The 17,498-nt window shown below is 43.9% G+C and overlaps 1 protein-coding gene across 3 annotated transcripts in view; it reads left to right on the top strand.

Annotated features, from left to right (window-relative positions):
- Positions 1-15,544, top strand: part of YEATS2 (YEATS domain containing 2) — a 78,721-nt gene extending 63,177 nt beyond the window's left edge. For all 3 annotated transcript variants that reach the window (XM_090274548.1, XM_090274565.1, XM_090274557.1), the window contains 10 exons: positions 5,061-5,189; positions 5,741-5,839; positions 6,450-6,552; positions 7,407-7,480; positions 8,947-9,026; positions 9,681-9,882; positions 11,438-11,664; positions 12,450-12,524; positions 13,401-13,474; positions 13,717-15,544. In XM_090274548.1, the coding sequence (XP_090130674.1) occupies positions 5,061-5,189; positions 5,741-5,839; positions 6,450-6,552; positions 7,407-7,480; positions 8,947-9,026; positions 9,681-9,882; positions 11,438-11,664; positions 12,450-12,524; positions 13,401-13,474; positions 13,717-13,825 (1,172 nt within the window). In that variant the 3' untranslated portion in view covers positions 13,826-15,544. The remainder of the gene's footprint in view (positions 1-5,060; positions 5,190-5,740; positions 5,840-6,449; positions 6,553-7,406; positions 7,481-8,946; positions 9,027-9,680; positions 9,883-11,437; positions 11,665-12,449; positions 12,525-13,400; positions 13,475-13,716) is intronic.
- Positions 15,545-17,498: the final 1,954 nt, after the last annotated feature.

A 17,498-nucleotide genomic window follows, 5' to 3' on the forward strand; every position in this document is an offset into this window, starting at 1 on the left:
GTCTCCTTTCTTTGGGCTAGAATATTTTTATAAGCAATATTTTTATATTATATTTTTATAATAAGTTATTAAAAATAATTCAGCAACATCTTCCAGGTAGCTGCGTTTTAGATAGGCTCTTATTTAAAACCTATGTATAAATTTTTAAGTCTGAGATTGTTTTATAGATTGAATAATGTTTTCTTTTTCTTGAATAGTAATTTTTAAATGATGTGGAGTTCTTTTGGGTATTTTAACTGCTTTTATAATTAATTTTGTGGAAAGCTGAGGTTTTTCTCATAAAGTGCCAATATTTTTTTTTTAATCAGTTTTAAATGGAACTCATAAAATATCATATGTCTCTTTGCTTTGACAAATAAAGCATGTAAAATACAAATTAGAAGTCATGATTTTAAACATTAGTTATATTGGGCAGTATTAGAGTGACAAGCTTGAGGTCTGACAAGATGCATGATATGTTTTGGACACTAAACCCCAGAAAAGTGTGCCCTTTTACTCATTGGGTAACATATAGAGCCCAAGTCCTGGAACCAGATTGCCTTAATTAAAGTAACTTGCTTCAGCCCTGGCTGGTGTGACTCAGTGGATTGAGTGCTTGTTTCCCTGTGAACCAAAGGGTCACCAGTTCAATTCCCAGTCAGGACACGTGCCTGGGTTATGGGCCAGGTCCCTGGTTGGGGGTGTGTGAGAGGCAACCACACATTGATGTCTCTCCCTCTCTCCTCCTCTCTCCCTTCCCCTCTCTAAAAAAATAAATAAATAAAATATTTATAAAATTAAATAACTTGCTTCAGTTTCCTGATAATAATGCCTACCTCATGAAGTTGAGAGGACTAAATGAGTTAATACATGCATATTAATGCATGTCTGCCATGTAGTAGCCAGTGTATAAATAATTGCTACTGTTACCATTTTCAGTGTCGGCATTGTTGTTAGTTCACATTCTTTTATCTGCAATTTTAAAATCCAAAAAGCTATGAAATCAAAGTTTATTTTTCCCCTATAACGAATTTTAAGGTGAAATCTGGCCTCCCTTGATAGACTGTTTATACTACTTAATATGAATATCTGTATTTTTCCAAAGAAATATTAATATATTTGATTCCATTGTGCTGTCTGAGATGCCAGGGGCCTGATATAATAAACAGCATTGCCTCTCAAACTTGAGAGATCAGTTTTGTTTTTCTATAATTCAATACAGACAAATAACATTTTTTTTAAGACTTTAATTTTAGAGAGAGAGTAAGGGAGGTAGAAAGGAAGGGAGAGAAACATTAATATATAAGAGAAACAATGATCAGTTGCCTCTTGCACACCCCCAGCCAGGGTCCTGGCCCACAGCTCAGGCACGTGCCCTGACTGGGAACTGAACTGGTGACCTTTTGCTTTGTGGAATGACACCCAAACCACTGAGCCACACCTGTCAGAGCCAGACAGATACTTTTATAAGATACAATAAAAATGTCACAGCATTGTCAAACTGTTACAAAAGTTTCTGAACAGTCTTTAATTTCTATAATAATGTAACAGATTACTGTCTTATCGTAGAATAACTGTACCAAGTGGTACTGCTTAACAGAAAAAACTGAGTACCACTGAGATACACATAGATCCACACAACCGTAAATACACACACACACCTTAGTACCTTTGGATAAATGACTGAGGATATTATTGTTCTTATTGTTATTATCATCACTATATTCCACACAGGACTCAAAACAACTAAGTCCCTGTGTCTCATTTGCTTTGGGGTAGTTAGGGACCAAAAGACTTAAGGCCGGTCTGTTTTTCATGACTGACTTCCACTTCCAGGTTAAAATTGATCAAGTTCTAGCTAGTATAGGGTGTGCTTTTCTCACTAACTGAATGTTTGGAGGCTCTGTGTCAGGACTGGAGTGGAAATAAAAAGAATTACTATTATAAGAAATTAATGCCCCCTCTTTTCTGGCTTTTTAACATGCATTAAGTGAAGTCTCCCTGCTTTAAGCTCTAGTTTCATAAGATGCTGCAAGGAAACTTTCTAAATGATGTTTTTATAAAAGAATCAACTGACCAGTGATTTTCTTCTTTTTTTTTTTACTGTGTGGTTGCCTCTCACTCGCGCCCCCAACTGGGGACCTGACGTGCAACCTAGTAACGTGACCTGACTGCGAATCGAACCAGCGACACTTGGCTCACAGGCCGATGCTCAATCCACTGAGCCACAGCAGCCAGGGCTAGTGATTTCTTAATTCAAGTTTTGTGTGCATTGTAACCTAGTTTGAATGAGGTCCATCAGCGTTGTGGCTGGGGCAGAGTGAGCCACAGAAAGAGCACTAAGAGCGAAGCCGACCCTGGCTGCTGTGGCTCAGTGGATTGAGCATCAGCCTGCAAGCCAAGTGTCACTGGTTCAATTCCCAGTCAGGGCACATGACTAGGTTGCACGTCAGGTCCCCAGTTGGGGGCACGAGTGAGAGGCAACCACACAGTGATGTTTCTCAACCTCTCTTTCTCCTTTCCCCTCTCTATAAAAATAAATAAACAAACAAATAAATAAATAATTTATTTAAAAAAAAAAAAAGCAAAGCCGGAGTGACGGGGCCAAATCACTTCAGGCCTCCGTAGGTCATTCTAAGAACTCTGACTTCACTCTCGGGGGAGCCGCCGGAGGCTGAAGAGTAACATGATCTGCCTTACCTTTTAACAGGATCACTGGCTGCAGCCTTTAGACTAAACTATGGGGCACAAAGTGGAAGCAGGGGACGGACCAAGAAGTAGACACTAAGAAAGAAAATTCGATGATGTATCAGGGAGTCCCAGCACCATCAGACTAAAAGGAGTTCAAGAAAGAAAACAGAAAATAGTGGGAAGGAAATGATCCAAGAAATGAAACAATTTATCCCAGAATTGAAGGGCACGAACTTCCAGGGTCAAGTGTCACAGTGTCCAGCACAATGAATGAAAGATGGCTCACATGGAGGCACAGTTTGTTCATGAAATCACAGAAGATCTTAAAAGCTGTCAGAGATATAAAGAGAAGTTCAGAAATTATATTATCATTGGGCTTTTCAGTAGCAATACTGGAAGCTAGAATACAGCTTTTCAAAATTCTGGGGGGAAATTACTTTCAGTTTAGAATTCTGGAGTCAGCCATATTGTTACTGAGTGTTGGGGTAGACATATTTTCTGGCAGGCAAAATTACAAATCTATTTTGTATGCACCCTGTCTCAAGATATGACTAAAATATATGTTTACGAGGACTTGTAGACTGACATGGAAGGGAGGCCAAGGGGATGTGACTTTGCTGCAGGACTAGAAAGCAGCAGTCCAAATTGGCGGTCAGGGCTCCAGGAAGGCTCTCTTTTATAAAAGCAGGAACTGTAAATTATTTAGATTTGACTAGGTGGAGAATTGTATAAAGGGGTGGTTTACAGTATTCTTGAAGGAAGTGGGAAGATTTAGTAAGATGTTAAAAAAGAACTAAGCAAATGAAAAGGACATTTTTAAGCCCAGAAAATAAAAATGGAATCATAGTATTGTGATATCCTTTGGATCAATAGAGAACGATATTGGAGTATTGGGAAAGAAAAGGTATAAGTGCCTTAAAATGCTTATCTATCCTAACAGAAGTATGTAATAGCAAAATGTTACATCAGAATGAATCAAGGCCTACAACATACACATTCTTTTTAAAAATACTGTGATAAAAATTGAAAGGACTAAAAGGGTCAAAAGTAGATGCTACTGAGCAACTAGATGAGGCTCGGGAGGTGGAGCAAAGTGCCTTTTAGCACTTTTTACTGTTCAGCTGATAAGCATGTAATATTTTAATAAAAATAAGAATTATAAAAAATGAAAACATCAAGTCATTGTATTACTCTCTGGGGGTGCATCTCAGTAAATGACTAGGACTGATTTAACACTAATCTATTGCAAAGAAAAAAATTTTTGTTTATTTAAAGCTTTGTTCTGGAAAGTATTTTAAAGTGATTCCTTTCCTTAAAGGAACTGCTTTCCAGTGCCTTAAAGTATCTTTGGCTACTAATGCTGTTTTTAAGTATTGTAGTATAACAGGTATTTGTGTTGTTTCTTATGTGCTCTTTCATAATAAAGCCCTTTGTACCCCCCCCCTTTTTTTTTCTTTTTTTCTGGCCCTCTGAATGACTAGAATAGTTATAGAAATGACGTTAAAAGGAAAGTGGGAGCCCTGGCCGATGTGGCTCAGTTGGATTGATGAGCACTGGCCTGTAAACCCAAAGATCGCGGGTTCGATTCTTGATAGGGCACACACCTGGGTTGCAGGCTAGGTCCCCAGTTAGGGGCACACAAGAGGTAACCGATTGATGTTTCTCCCCCTTTCTTTCTCCCTCCCTTTCCCTCTATCTAAAAAGTAAATAAAAATCTTTAAAAAATAAAGTGGGAGAGGATGAACCTTTCTAAAATGGTAAGTTGAGAATATCTGATGTTTGAAAGATAGAGGTTGCACAGAGATAGGAAACTATAAAGTAGAGTGAGTAGACAGATTGAAGTATTACTTACATAGGAATGGCATAAAGGAGATGCAGATAAATTGGGACCAGATTAAATCTAATGGACTCTGAATGCTTTGAAACTAATTTTGGAAACATTCTCTAGGCAGTAAGGAGTCAGAAGGTTTTTAAGTAGGAAAATGACAATTATCCAAATCAAAATACAGAATTTTATGTCCAAGTTTGTACGTATTACAGCTATATACAAAACCAATTGTCGTAGAAAACATGGAAAAGAATTATTTCAAAATATTCAATACTGGTTGTCTCTGCAATAGAACTTTGGATGACTTTCTCTATTGTATTAGTTCTGCTTTCCTAAAAATTTCTGTATTTGTGATTGTGAGGTAAAAATAAATCATTATCACACCATTGTTTCATTGTAAAATCTGCCACATCCATTGCCTCATGCTTCCAGCTCTCTGTTTATTGAAAGGGTAAGTGTCCTAAAAACATCCTCTCATGAGAAAATAAAAGTGCTAAAGAGGGCAGGGACTTCAAGGAAACATCTGATCTTCAGCTTGGCCCTATCTTCCAACTTATTTTAGGATTATTAAAGATTCACTCCAGTCAATCCAATCCCCAGCAGGCTGTCCTGACGATCCCCAGCCAGCTCAAACCCCTCAGTGTCAATACATCTGGAGGTGTGCAGACCATACTGATGCCCGTGAATAAAGGTAAGTCCTTCACTGTGGGTCTGTCATGTTGTGATTGTCTCCAGGTCTGTCTGGGGAGACGTCCCTATTCTGTTTGTTGGTGACTGCTCCCACTCAATAGCCTGCCCTTGGGCTATCACAGCATTCCCCGGCACCTTAAACTCCAGAGCACCAACTATAGGACTGACAGTAAAACCCAAATGACTCAATTGACTCATAGAAATGGCTGCCCATTTCTAAAGTTGAATAGAGGGGAAATATGTTAAGCATTTATGAGAATTCAGGCCCATTAGATTTTCATTTTCTTAATTGAGTGACAAGTCCCCATTTCCACAGTTGATGGATAATGACTTAGTTATCCTAGTAGCAATCGTGAACAGTCCACCTTGTCAAAAATCACTATTAAGAAGGACCTTACCGTTTCTGTGGTACTGTGATTGTTTTTGTGATGTCAGTCTGAAATGGGGCTATCACCTGGGAGTTAGAGCATCCTCATTAAAATAATTTCTATATTTCTTGTATCTTTCCCAACCGTGTTTTTTCTTTTTTTTTTTTTTTTTGGTCCCTGTTAGTAGTTCAGTCATTTTCTGCCAACAAATCACCTACCATTCTGCCTGTGGCTGCCCCAACTCCAGTTGTCCCCAGCTCTGCCCCGGCACCTGCTACAAAAGGTATGTAGTTTCTCACAGTATATTTGCCCACATTACTGTAATGAGTCCCTTGAATTTTCAGCATCTGTGAATCAGCCACCTCAAAAATGCATCCTGTTTCATATAGTACCCTTAACATTGAGGGAAACAGAGATGTAGCAATTTTTCTGCCCTCCAAGAATGTACAGTTATGTTGAAGAGAGTTGGAGTAGACAGCAAGTAATGCTTAATAAATTTCAGATAAATGATGTGGAAAGTAAATGCTGGAATATTTCAATCGAGGGTGTCTGATTGGGGTTGGTGGGGCATAGAGATGGGTGGGAATTTGTATGGAACATGGGTTATAACCTGGACTTTAAAAGAGGGAAGTGTTTTTAGCTGTGGAGAGGTCAAGGGCAGGCCAGATTAAGGCGACAGTAGGGACAGGACCATGAGACCCAAGCTAACAGTTCTTCCCTTGTCTGCTGGCCCTGTGACGACAGGCACCATCCCGGTCCTCTGGCTGTGCCCCATACCAGCTGCTGTGGCAGTTTCCCACTGGGTCTCCACGGAAGGGCTTTGTTTCTGCCTGCACGTGCCCTTCCGTCATCACACTCTTAACAGCTCTCCCTTTGTCGCTTTTCCCTTGCAGTGAAGACTGAACCAGAAACTCCCGGGCCAGGCTGCCTCTCTCAGGAGGGTCAGACAGCAGTGAAAACAGAAGAAAGTTCCGAGCTGGGAAATTATGTTATTAAGTAATTATTTCAGTCCTTTCTAAGGAAGTTGCACTGGGGATGTTTTTCTGAAACTTTTAAAAAACCTGGGCTGTGACAGTTGAATGTGTGTAGAGTTGAGTATATAGAGTTAAGTCCTCTGATGAGTGGACACCTGTCCATGTCTGGGGAACAAGGATTGCCACTTGGTGCACAGCTCAGAGTCTTCATTTCACACATTAATGTGACCTGGAGGCAGTGCTTGATGCGTAGCTTCAGAAGCCTCAAGTGGAATGACAGCTCTCCCTCCGGCAAGCCTGCCAGCATGTACTTACTGTACTTACTTTGTTCATGATGTAATTACTCAGGTGTGTACACGCTTTGTGTCCCAGTACCCACACACCCGTTTAAACAGCTGCCTTTTTATGGGCTGTACACACTCATTGCTTCTTCTAAAAATACTTAACAGGATTCTCCAATTTCCAAATTGGGGACCCACCTCTGACCACATATTCTGATGTGTCTCAAACTGCTGGGGACAATAGAAATTCAGCCACTTTCACACGATAGGTGACAGTGTTGAACTGTAACAGTGCTACTTATATGATAGAATTTTCTGCTGTAGTGGCAGTCACAGTGCAAAAAGATGATGTGCCTATTTACAAATATAAGTCAAATACAATGTTTGATATTTGCATAATTTGCCATTTCTGGTGTCTCATCTCTTCATTTAGTCTTGATGTTTCTTTTCTTTTATAAAGAAGGCATCGATGAAAGGGAGGGCCCGCCAGTAAGTTCCCTCAGAACGGGGGGACAGATAAATAAGTTTATGTGTATACATGGTTAGAAACTGTTACATGTATTTACAACCCTAATTTTCTGTTCTTTATCCTCAGAATAGACCATTTAGAGACTATCCAGCAACTTTTAACAGCAATAGTAAAGAAGATCCCATTAATCACTGCAAAAAGTAAGACAATTAAGACTAAATGTATAGATACATTTTTTTTTTAAGCTGTGAACTACTTGGGATATTGAGTTAACTTAAATCATGTGTACTGTCAACTCATATTGATGTGGTAGTTATATTAGGAGGTTTTAGCTCATTTGCAGGGTTAATAAGGAAAGAAATTACCATTTGCCTTCAATGTGTCAGACCCCGTAGGCTTGTTTCATTGACTGTCATATTTAATCAGACTCTTGTGGGATAGAGGATGTCACCTCTGTGTCACATGTGAGGAAATCAAGGATAAGTAAAGTTAAGTGACTTCAAGGTCACTAGCTGTGGGTCCTGAGGCAGGACCAGACCCAGTTCTGTCTGATCCAGAGCCGCTGTCCTCCCTCCACCACTTACTGCCACTCACTGTGCAGAAATGTGTGGCCATCACGACCTCCTGCTGTGAAGTCGCTCTCACTGCCATTGTTAGCTAGGCTGAATGGGTTGCTTCTCCACACTCTTGTTCTAACGGAATGAACAGCCTCTGCTGAGGACGCACAGCCTGTGGGTCCTTAGGTGTGTGCTCTTGGCAAGAGGGAAGGGATGAAATTATCCTGTTATGCTATATTCATGTGAATGTGAAAATGGCAGGCCAACTACAGACTACCCTGCTTATTTTATTCCAATAGTAATAACAAAGAAATTATCTTTTTTTCTTGGTTAAAATTCGAGGGGCATTTTAAGATAGTTCAAAGTAAACTTTCAGCGATATTTTCCCAGCCCAGCGGAAGAAACATTCAAAAATCTTTTTAAAAAAAATTTAGGAAGCCCTGGCTGCTGTGGCTCAGTGGATTGAGCATCGGCCTGCAAGCCAAGTGTCGCTGGTTCGATTCCCAGTCAGGGTATATTACCAGGTTGCACGTCAGGTCCCCAGCTGGGAGCGTGAGTGAGAGGCAACCACACAGTGATGTTTCTCTCCCTCTCTTTCTCCTTTCCCCTCTCTCTAAAAATAAAATAAACAAAAATAAATTATAAAAAATAATTAATTAATTAATTAAAAAAAAAATTTAGGTACCAATATGGAGTATTAGAGCTGGAAGGCAGTTCAAGAGCCATCTTTCCCAAGTCTCATTCTACAGATAAGAAAACTGAAGGCCAGAGGGGCGGTGTAGCATTCCCCAGGCCTCCCAGCTCATGGCCAGGCCAGGGCCAGAGCGCAGCCTCCTGGCTCCCAGAGGAGTGCCCTGGCCATGTACCGAATTGCTTCGTGCCAGAGGTGGCCTTTCTCTACCAGAGGAGCCGGTCTCCCGAGGGAGGGATGTTGTTTTGAGTGCACACGCATGAGATGCCTTCTCTTTCAAGAAGAAGCATCTGAACTTGCCAGTAAGGAACATACTTCAATAATGAAGTCTAAAGAAACTTTTGGACATGCCCCCAGCAAATAAGATTTGAATTAAATCGTAACTTTATTCAGAATTTGTTGGACGTGTGCCTTCCAGGTGAAGATGCCAGCTGTTTTTCTGCAAAGTCTCTGGAGCAGTACTGTGGCTGGAACATTGGAAAGAGGAGAGCTGCAGAGGTAATTTCCGACTCCCAGCTGAGGCCCGCGTGAGAGCCAAAGCTCACGTGCATTCTGGCAGCTTCCATAAACCTTCTCTCATGGAACAAGGATAAAATGGGAAGCATGTTTTGTTAAATATTTGATAGGATTTTTTCCTCGATTCAAGAGCTTGTTCTTCAAAGACTTGTAGCTAGCCTTTGGAAACAGTCTACTTTCTTTTCTTGCATTGGTAAACGTTTTTACACATTTTCAAGTGAATCTCAGTATGTTAAAATTAAGGCAAGTGTTTTATTGGCTGCATGCAGTGTGGCAGCCACTGTGCCAGACAGCGGGATGGGGAGGAAATAGTGGGTGCGGAGGCACGCATGGGGGGCTGGGAGGGCGTCCGTGTGGTGGGCTTGGCAAAGGCTGGGAAGGCAGAGAAGGTGGGAGGTCACAGGCTGAGACCGGGTGAAACCCTCACAGGCCAAACCTAGGAGGTCTGTTTTATTTTAGAAGCATTGGGTAAGAGGTCTTTTCCTTTTTCAAATTGAGGAGTAACACAGTCAGACTTGTTTTCCTTAGAAAAAAAGTGATTCTAACAAGATAGCACGGTGATTTTTGATGAGGTGATTTGTTTGGACATGCTGCTAAGTTGAAGAATTTGGTTATGGCTCAAAAATTCTTTTTAAGTGGCAAAGAGCAATGACAATGCGAAAAGTCTTACAAGAAATACTGGAGAAGAATCCACGATTTCACCACCTGACGCCCCTGAAAACCAAGCACGTAGCTCACTGGTGCCGCTGCCACGGCTACACCCCGCCCGATCCCGAGAGCCTGAGGAGCGACGGGGACTCCATTGAGGACGTGCTGACGCAGATTGACAGCGAGCCGGGTAAGCCTTCGGAGGCCCTCACGGCGTCATCGGCAGCCGAGGCGGTTTGCATGGCACTCCCTCTCCTCTCCTCTCCTCTCCTCTCCTCAGCCTCGAGCAGTTTCCCTGGGCGGCTGCGAGGTACCGTGGAGCACAGGAGCCTTGCTCACCTCTGATCACCTGTCCCTCCCCGTACCTCCCACTCACACAGTCCCTGCAGGACTGTTTGTGCCCAAGTGTCCCAAGCGCTAAACCCCAGCCAGGAATGTTCTGGCCCAGGTCATACAGTAGGCACGCACTGTTTGTTCAGGAGACCCCTCCTCAGCACCATATCAAGACTTTGCTAACCCACCTCCGTTCCTCCGGGTAGTAGTGACTTCTTCCTTTGTGACCATATAACCCCTCGTAGGCAAATCTGTCCGATCTCATTGAATTTGGGGACACTGTCTTATCTGATACTTTATCTCCCTACCTAGCTAGGAAGTGCACTGCCCAGTGTTGGAGGCACAGGTGTAAACAACGATAAAATAAATTGCTTTATGATATGATGGGGGTGGGGGAGCAGGGCATAAATGATATATGGGGAGAGTGGTTTGAGCCTCACCTTAAAGAAGAAGAAGGGTTGTTTTCTCCTCCAGATCCTGTTTCTGTAGAAAACCAGAAGATCCACCGCCCAGCCTGAGGGAACCTGGAGCACAGGGAGGGGCAGGAGGTCCTGTAAGACGTAGCACAAGTCCCATTTTCTCCATGACACTTTCCTGAGAGCCCCAATACTGGTGACCTCTCCTTTCTCTGATCTCCAGCAGCACTGAAATCAGAACCTGGGGGTTTGGCATATTTATAAATCTAAGCTCGTTGGGGAGCAGAGACAAACCATGTTGATTACTTCCTTACTTCACTGGTAGTAAACGGGAAGCATAATGTGTCACATGCACTGGGCTTTCTTAATGTGACTGGTTCATTTCTGAGCACCCAGTCAGTACAACAGAAGCAGCCAGGAGCTGTGCTCATAAGCCCACCTGCAGCTGGTAGGGGCCTCACTTACTCCTCCAGAAAGTGAAAGGGCAGCATTGGAAGATGTGCAGAGCCCCTACTGGCTTTCAGCTTTCAGTACTCTTCATTAGATTTTGTAGAAATTAACTTATTAAAGCCTGGATGTAAGATGTACACTAAAACATTAACGATACTTATCTCTGAGCAGTGAGAATATGGGTGACTTTCGTTTTCTTCACTGTGCGTTTCTGAATTTTCCAGATTTAAAATACGAAAAAAGCCCATTAGTCACTGATATTTGAGGGGTGGGGAGATGGCCTAGTTATGGGCAGTGTCAGAATCATGTGCTGTTTGATCTCAGGTTGTGACGTATCACATACAGGATGCCTGTCTCTGCTCCTCTGCCTCATGAATTGCTGGTTCTCTTAGTTATAGATCCACAGAATTTTAGAACTGGAAAGAAGGTCCCTTCCCTCGATGCTCACCCCTGTTCTCTGGGTCCCAGACCATTGGTCTTACGGAGGTGGGAAGTCCTTTTCTTTTGTCACTACAGCTGTGATGAGACTGATTACCTCTCATTTAGAGTGCCTGTCATCCTTCTCCTCCGCTGACAACCTCTGCCGGAAGCTGGAGGACCTCCAGCAGTTTCAGAAGAAAGAACCGGAGAATGAAGAAGAGGTGGATATCCTCAACCTCTCCGAGCCGTTGCAGATAAACATCAAAAAAGAACAGGAGGAGAAACAGGAAGAACTGAAGTTCTACCTGCCACCAACACCAGGGTCAGAGTTCATCGGTGACATTACCCAGAAGGTAGGGGCTGTGGCCTGTGGTGTTGCTACATCACAGACCAGCGCAAGGTGCGACATTCAGCCTCATAAACTGGCAGCAGGCTTTTCTGGGGAAGTAAATGTATGACTTGCTTCTGCCTGATAAACTCAGGGTCTGCTTCCCACACCAGGGCCCTCAGGCAAGATGTTAATTCCGTGTGAAGAGGTGGCTCGTTGAACACGCAAGTGAAGCCAGGGCAGCGAGAGAGTTTTTTATTTCTCATCTCCTTTTTTCCCACTTGCCTCAGTAGAAACACTTCTCTCATGAGGCATGTCTAGTATTTCCAAGTTATACTTCAGAGGGTAAGCTTTCCCTCGCATGTTCATTGCTCCCTGTCTGTGGTGTGGATGTGCCTCAGGGAACAGGGAGAAGTGTTTACCCTCTGGTGGGACTCAGCAGCTGTTCAGCGTCTGCCGCCTACAGTTACTGAGGACCCAGAGGGGATGGCGGTGTTTGTCACTCACAGGAGGAAATGAAAAATGGGGCAAGACACAGTTTCCAAGTACATCTTCATCACCTGGTGCGAATAGGGCCTTCATCTGATTCCAGGCTTTCCATTGTATTGCTCCCACTATCAGAATTTATAGCAAATCCTGATCATGTTCTCCAGTGAAGGGGAACATTGTTAACCATCACTCAGAAACATGGAGAAATGGGATATTTTATTCCAACTGGACATCTCTTTGGGTATCAGAGAAGTGTGTCTGTTGAGAGAGAGATTGTTTTAGTGCAGAAACAGGAACACATGCTTCCTTCTGCTTTTCCAGATCGGGATCACCCTGCAGCCTGTGGCGCTTCACAAGGACGTGCATGCGTCAGTGGTGGAGGACATGATTTTAAAGGTGGGTACCTACTGGCAGCCAAGGGGACGGCGAGGCAGGGCAGTCTGGATGCCAGGCTGTTTGGAGTAAGGGACGAGGACAACTAGAACAGAGGTGATAAGTTTTAAGATTTTTCATCTTATTCAGGCGTAAAGGTTTCTTTTTCTGATTTTTAAATGAACTAAAGTATGGTTCTTCTAGGTGTTAAAATATCTCCAATGAGAGTTTCTTTGCCGATGTCACTAACGATATTTTTAGTGTTATTTCCAGTGCTTTTTAAGTAGTCTGAGGTAACAGGTGGTGCTCTCATTGCTTCAGGAGGTGACAAGGCAAGGCCTTGGGTTTTCTTGCACCTGTCGCAACAGCAACAGAGAAATAGGCACGACTGCCCCATCCCTGGGCAAGAAGATGGCAAAACCAGTTTTTTTACTCAGCCTTTTCTACGTTCAGCAGTTCCTTTCCTGGTGTGTCCCCTCCCACTGCAGGGATAAATAACCCCCACTTGTTTTCCTTAAAAACAACATCTGATTTAGTATTATCCAAATATACCAAAGTTGCAGATTCAAACCCTGGTCAGGGCACATACAAGAAGCAACCAGTGAGTGCATAACTAAGTGGAACAGTAAATCAGTGTCTCTCTAATCAATAATTTTTTTTTTAAATAAAAAAAATCTGATTAATGAAAATTATCCCCATTGAATTTCTCAAAGTCACAGCTTCCATCACATTGGCCTGTTATTCGTGGTCTGTTATTTAAGTCTTTAATATTTCCTTAAAGGCTTTTGATCCTTAGATGCAGTTGTTCCCAAGTTGTAGGGTATGGGATGGGGTCAGATCTGTCCTTCTTGCCTGCAAGCAGATGGCCATTTCCGAGAGTCACAGCATGTTCTATTGTAGGCCACGGAGCAGCTGGTGAGTGACATCCTACGACAGGCTTTGGCGGTTGGATACCAGACAGCATCCCACAACAGGTACTGTTATCTCTGTAGTTGGCGATAGCAGGCTTACAGATATTTCCTGACAGTTTAGTTGCTCGTCGGGAGAGAGAGGGTACCTAGCCACTCCCCACACCCCCAGTGGCCCTGAACCATGCTTGTCACTCACCGTTGTCCCCCTCTGTCAGGACCTATGCAGGAGGCGGTCCTTTAGATAAATTGATTAAATTAGATGCTTGAGAGAATCACACCTAACAGCCTTTGCTTTTTTGGACCAGGATTCCCAAAGAAATTACAGTGAGTAATATTCACCAGGCCATTTGCAACATTCCTTTCCTGGACTTCCTCACAAACAAACACATGGGGATACTGAATGAGGATCAGTGAGTGGAAGGAAGATGCCCACGGAAGAGCAGGATCTGGAGCTGTATCCTAAGCTTGGAACTGTGAGGACTCTTCTGTTTGGAGAAGGAGGCTGTTTTCTGTGCCTCAGAACATCACGGCTACCAGACCGTCGCCTCCACCTAACGCAGTGTAACACCAGCACGTTCAGTCCCAGATCAAGTCCCTTGACTACAGAAGTCTCCTGATTCTAGAGTGAAGCTGTGGGTGCTCTTGTCAGCTGGCATTTGTTCACGCTATGCAGCTCCACAAGAGGCTTCCAGAGCTGGGCCAGGCCGTGTCTCAGGTCCTCCTCTCCTTGGGTTGCCCTCACGAGGCACCTTGGGCCCGAGTCTCCTTCCAAGAGGCAGAACATGAGTCTTACAGGCTAGAGATTTCACCCAGTCTGTGGGATGGGGTTACAGGCAGCCCCAACAGCTACCCTGGTCACATCTGGAGTAGGACTGGGCTGCAGCACTGGGCAGGAGGCCGTGGTGTGGGGCGCCTGCACTCAGCCCATGTGCATCGGTGACGGGATGCGGTAGTGCTGTGTGGAAAGCATAAAGGCCTGGAAGGTTGCAGACAGAGCAGAATTCTTTCTTTATAGCACACAGGAGCGTTACTACAACCAGTCTCAGAGATAAGCAATAGACAAGTCAGGGTCAAGGGATAGACGGATCCTGGCATTGGTCCAGAAAGGTTTGACTAAAACCAAGAAGCTCTTTAATATGTTCATAGAAGACAACACCCACAAACCTCAGGCTCTTGGCAGGCTGGTACCAGCTCTGCGCATATGCCCGGCAGAGTGGTGGTCCTCACGGTGGGTGTGGTCTGCAGGAGCTGCTGCTGCTGCGTCCGTGCTGAGTGACGGGAACAGCTCCTACGACAGGCCCACTAGGTTGTCTGTGGGTTTCATGTCCTGTTCTCTGTCACGTTTTTCACAAGAAGGAAAGTGTTTCAAAGAAACATTTGCGAGTGCCTTAAAGGTAGAGAAGTGACTGCCGAAGCCAAGAGACAGGGATGTCTGCCCAGAGGCCACAAGAAAAGGTTGTGTCCATAGGAAATGGGAGGGAGAAGTGAAGAGGAGGAGGAGGAGGGTTATCTCTACTTGGATGATACGCAGTTCCATTTAAAGAGACTCTGGCCTGGGCTTCCTAACACAGTCTGTGTGGAAGCAAAGGGATAAATTTATTCTGTCAGGAAACTGCTTGAAGACCATTTGAAACCTGTGAGTCAGTTAAAGAAACTTAACCCAAGCAACATAATTTGTGTGTCTTCATGAGTCCTGTAGATGATTGTCAGGAAAAGGAGGCGGGGAGGTGACTGGATGAGAAATCGACCCTCTCTTTATTCAGCAACTGAGAACTGCAAATGCAGAAGGAAGTCTGCTCCTAAGGCAGGGGGCGTGCCCTGGCTTAGTGATAAGCTAGTTTAGTAGTTTATAAAGGCTCAGCCAGTCTCCATGTGAACCACCAAGCAAGGGTCGCGGGCAAGAGTATAGATTCCTTCAGCAGTGGGCTGTGACTGAGCTCTCTGGGATGGAAGATTTTCATCCAGATGAGAACAGATACACCACAGGGATGAAAGCCTAAAGGAATGGTCTTTTTGCAAAAGAAATTATTAAATGAATTAACAATCTCCATTTGTGTTAATGTTTCAGATGTATTTATGTCATAATGTGTAACATAATTGTGTAACCTACAATAAATCTTTTAGTATTCGTGATGGGTTTTTCTGAGTTCGAAGCACTATACTTTGGTAGGGTTCTTCTTACATTAGGTCAGAAAGAGCTAGGATAGGGCAAAGATACAGGTATTTATGTGTTAGATTCCTCCTCTTCTTTCCAGAAAGAACTTGAGGCTATCCAAGAAAATATCAGTTATGTAAAAATCTGAAGAATTCGGGAAGATGCATGTTGACCTTGGACATACTGATTTCTGACAGTTGGGGCAAAGGAAAACTGCTGAGTTGAGCTCAGAGCCAAGGCAAAGGGAACAGCAGCTCCTGTTTGACAGACTCACTGGTTTGTGGGTGATAGAATTGGTCTACACTGAGGTCCTAAAGAGGTGACTCCTGTGACAGTCCTGCTGTGACCGTCTGTTATCCTAATGGCTAAGAAAATCACCAAAAATGCTGAAAGGTTTGAAAAGGACAACTTTTTATATCCACCCTTAGGAAGAAACTAAAGGCTTTGACTGTGAGACAGCCCAGGCACATAGTTTTTCTTGGGACCAGACTTCTCTGTCAACCTTTATGGAGGTGGATGGTCTGAAGGAAGGAGACTAGGGGCTTAGGCTTCCTTTCTGAATGTTGTCTCAGCTCCAGTGTAGACAGGCGCCACGGAATAGACAGGTAAAATCCCTGTCACAGGCAGCACCTTACTCAGGGCCCTCTCTTACTGACTGAAGGGCCTGCGTGCATGGAGCCCGCAGAGTTGACCTGCTCAGAGGGGGAGTTGCCCCATCTGCCCACCATGGGCCAGGCTTTCTCAAAAGCTGCTTTCTGGAGTCTGGCCTGAAGTCCTGGAATTACTAAAGGCATGGAAGTATTAGTATTTGTAGTGGGTTTTTTGCGCTTGAAGCACCACAGAGCACAGAGAGGAGGAGCCTTGCTCTGGATGACTGCAGGTGGAGGGCCCCTGGGGGCTTCCCCCTGGCAGCGAGGCCTGGCAGTGCAGCCTCCAGGTGGTGGGGGCAGCTGTTGGCTGTGCTAGCTGACTTGGGGTATGGGTCGTTAATAGTGACCTCTCTTGGCTGAAATTAACAGATTGAACTTTTTATTTTTAAAACTTTTTCTTGACAGAATACAAAAATGATTATTTAAAAACTTTAGTAAGTAATAAGGGGTAAAAAAATTGGAAGTTACCCGTAAATTCCCATCTTAAGGATAACCACCATTAATATTCCAATGCTTTGTCCTTGTTAATATATGTTATATACATGTGATATTTGTGGGTTGGTACCACGTGGCTGCCTGAGACTGTTGTCTCAGTTGCTTCTTAAGGCCACTCCAGTAACACAATGTTAGGCTTTACTAAGACCTAGATTGGACCTGGATCTCCTAATAATTTAGTAAGGAAGGTTATCAGGTTGGGGTGTTAGAAAAGCCATTTGTTTTAGTGCATCCAGAAAGGCTCCTGGGCATGCAGTTATGCCAGGAAGGAGCAGGCCTGCGTTTCCCCACTCAGGTACAGCGGCCCAGATGGAACGGGCTTCTGGGGCACGGAAGGGCGCTGCAGGTTGCTCCTGTGACGGGGCAGGTCCTAGCGAGAGGGGCTGTGTTGGTGGCACTGGAGTGGATGGAACTAAGCTGTGCATGAGGATAGAGCCGGCTCCCTGGGAAAGGGGGGGAGGGGCTTGGGCAGGAAAGAATTTCAACTACAGTTGTGCTCTGTTGGCAGTTTACTAAGCACCCTGCACATAAACAAGGATTTTCTTAGCGAGATAGGGTATTCACCTCGTCAGATAGGACACGGATGCTCGCAGCTAGCAAGTGGAGAATTCAAGATCTGAGTCCAAGACTACTTCAAAGACAGTCGTTTTACCCGAGGCTCCTGGGGGTAGGGGTTAAGTGTGACAGGGAGGTTGCTGGGTTTTGTGAAAGACTCATGTGAGGGTGCTCAGGCTTGATGAGCCTCCAGGAATACCAGCAGCAGCCAGGAGACATTAAAGTCCTTATT

This window comes from Furipterus horrens, unplaced genomic scaffold (assembly GCF_987537825.1).
Source record: "Furipterus horrens unplaced genomic scaffold, mFurHor1.1.pri manual_scaffold_1, whole genome shotgun sequence".
Classification (NCBI taxonomy): Eukaryota; Metazoa; Chordata; class Mammalia; order Chiroptera; family Furipteridae; genus Furipterus; species Furipterus horrens.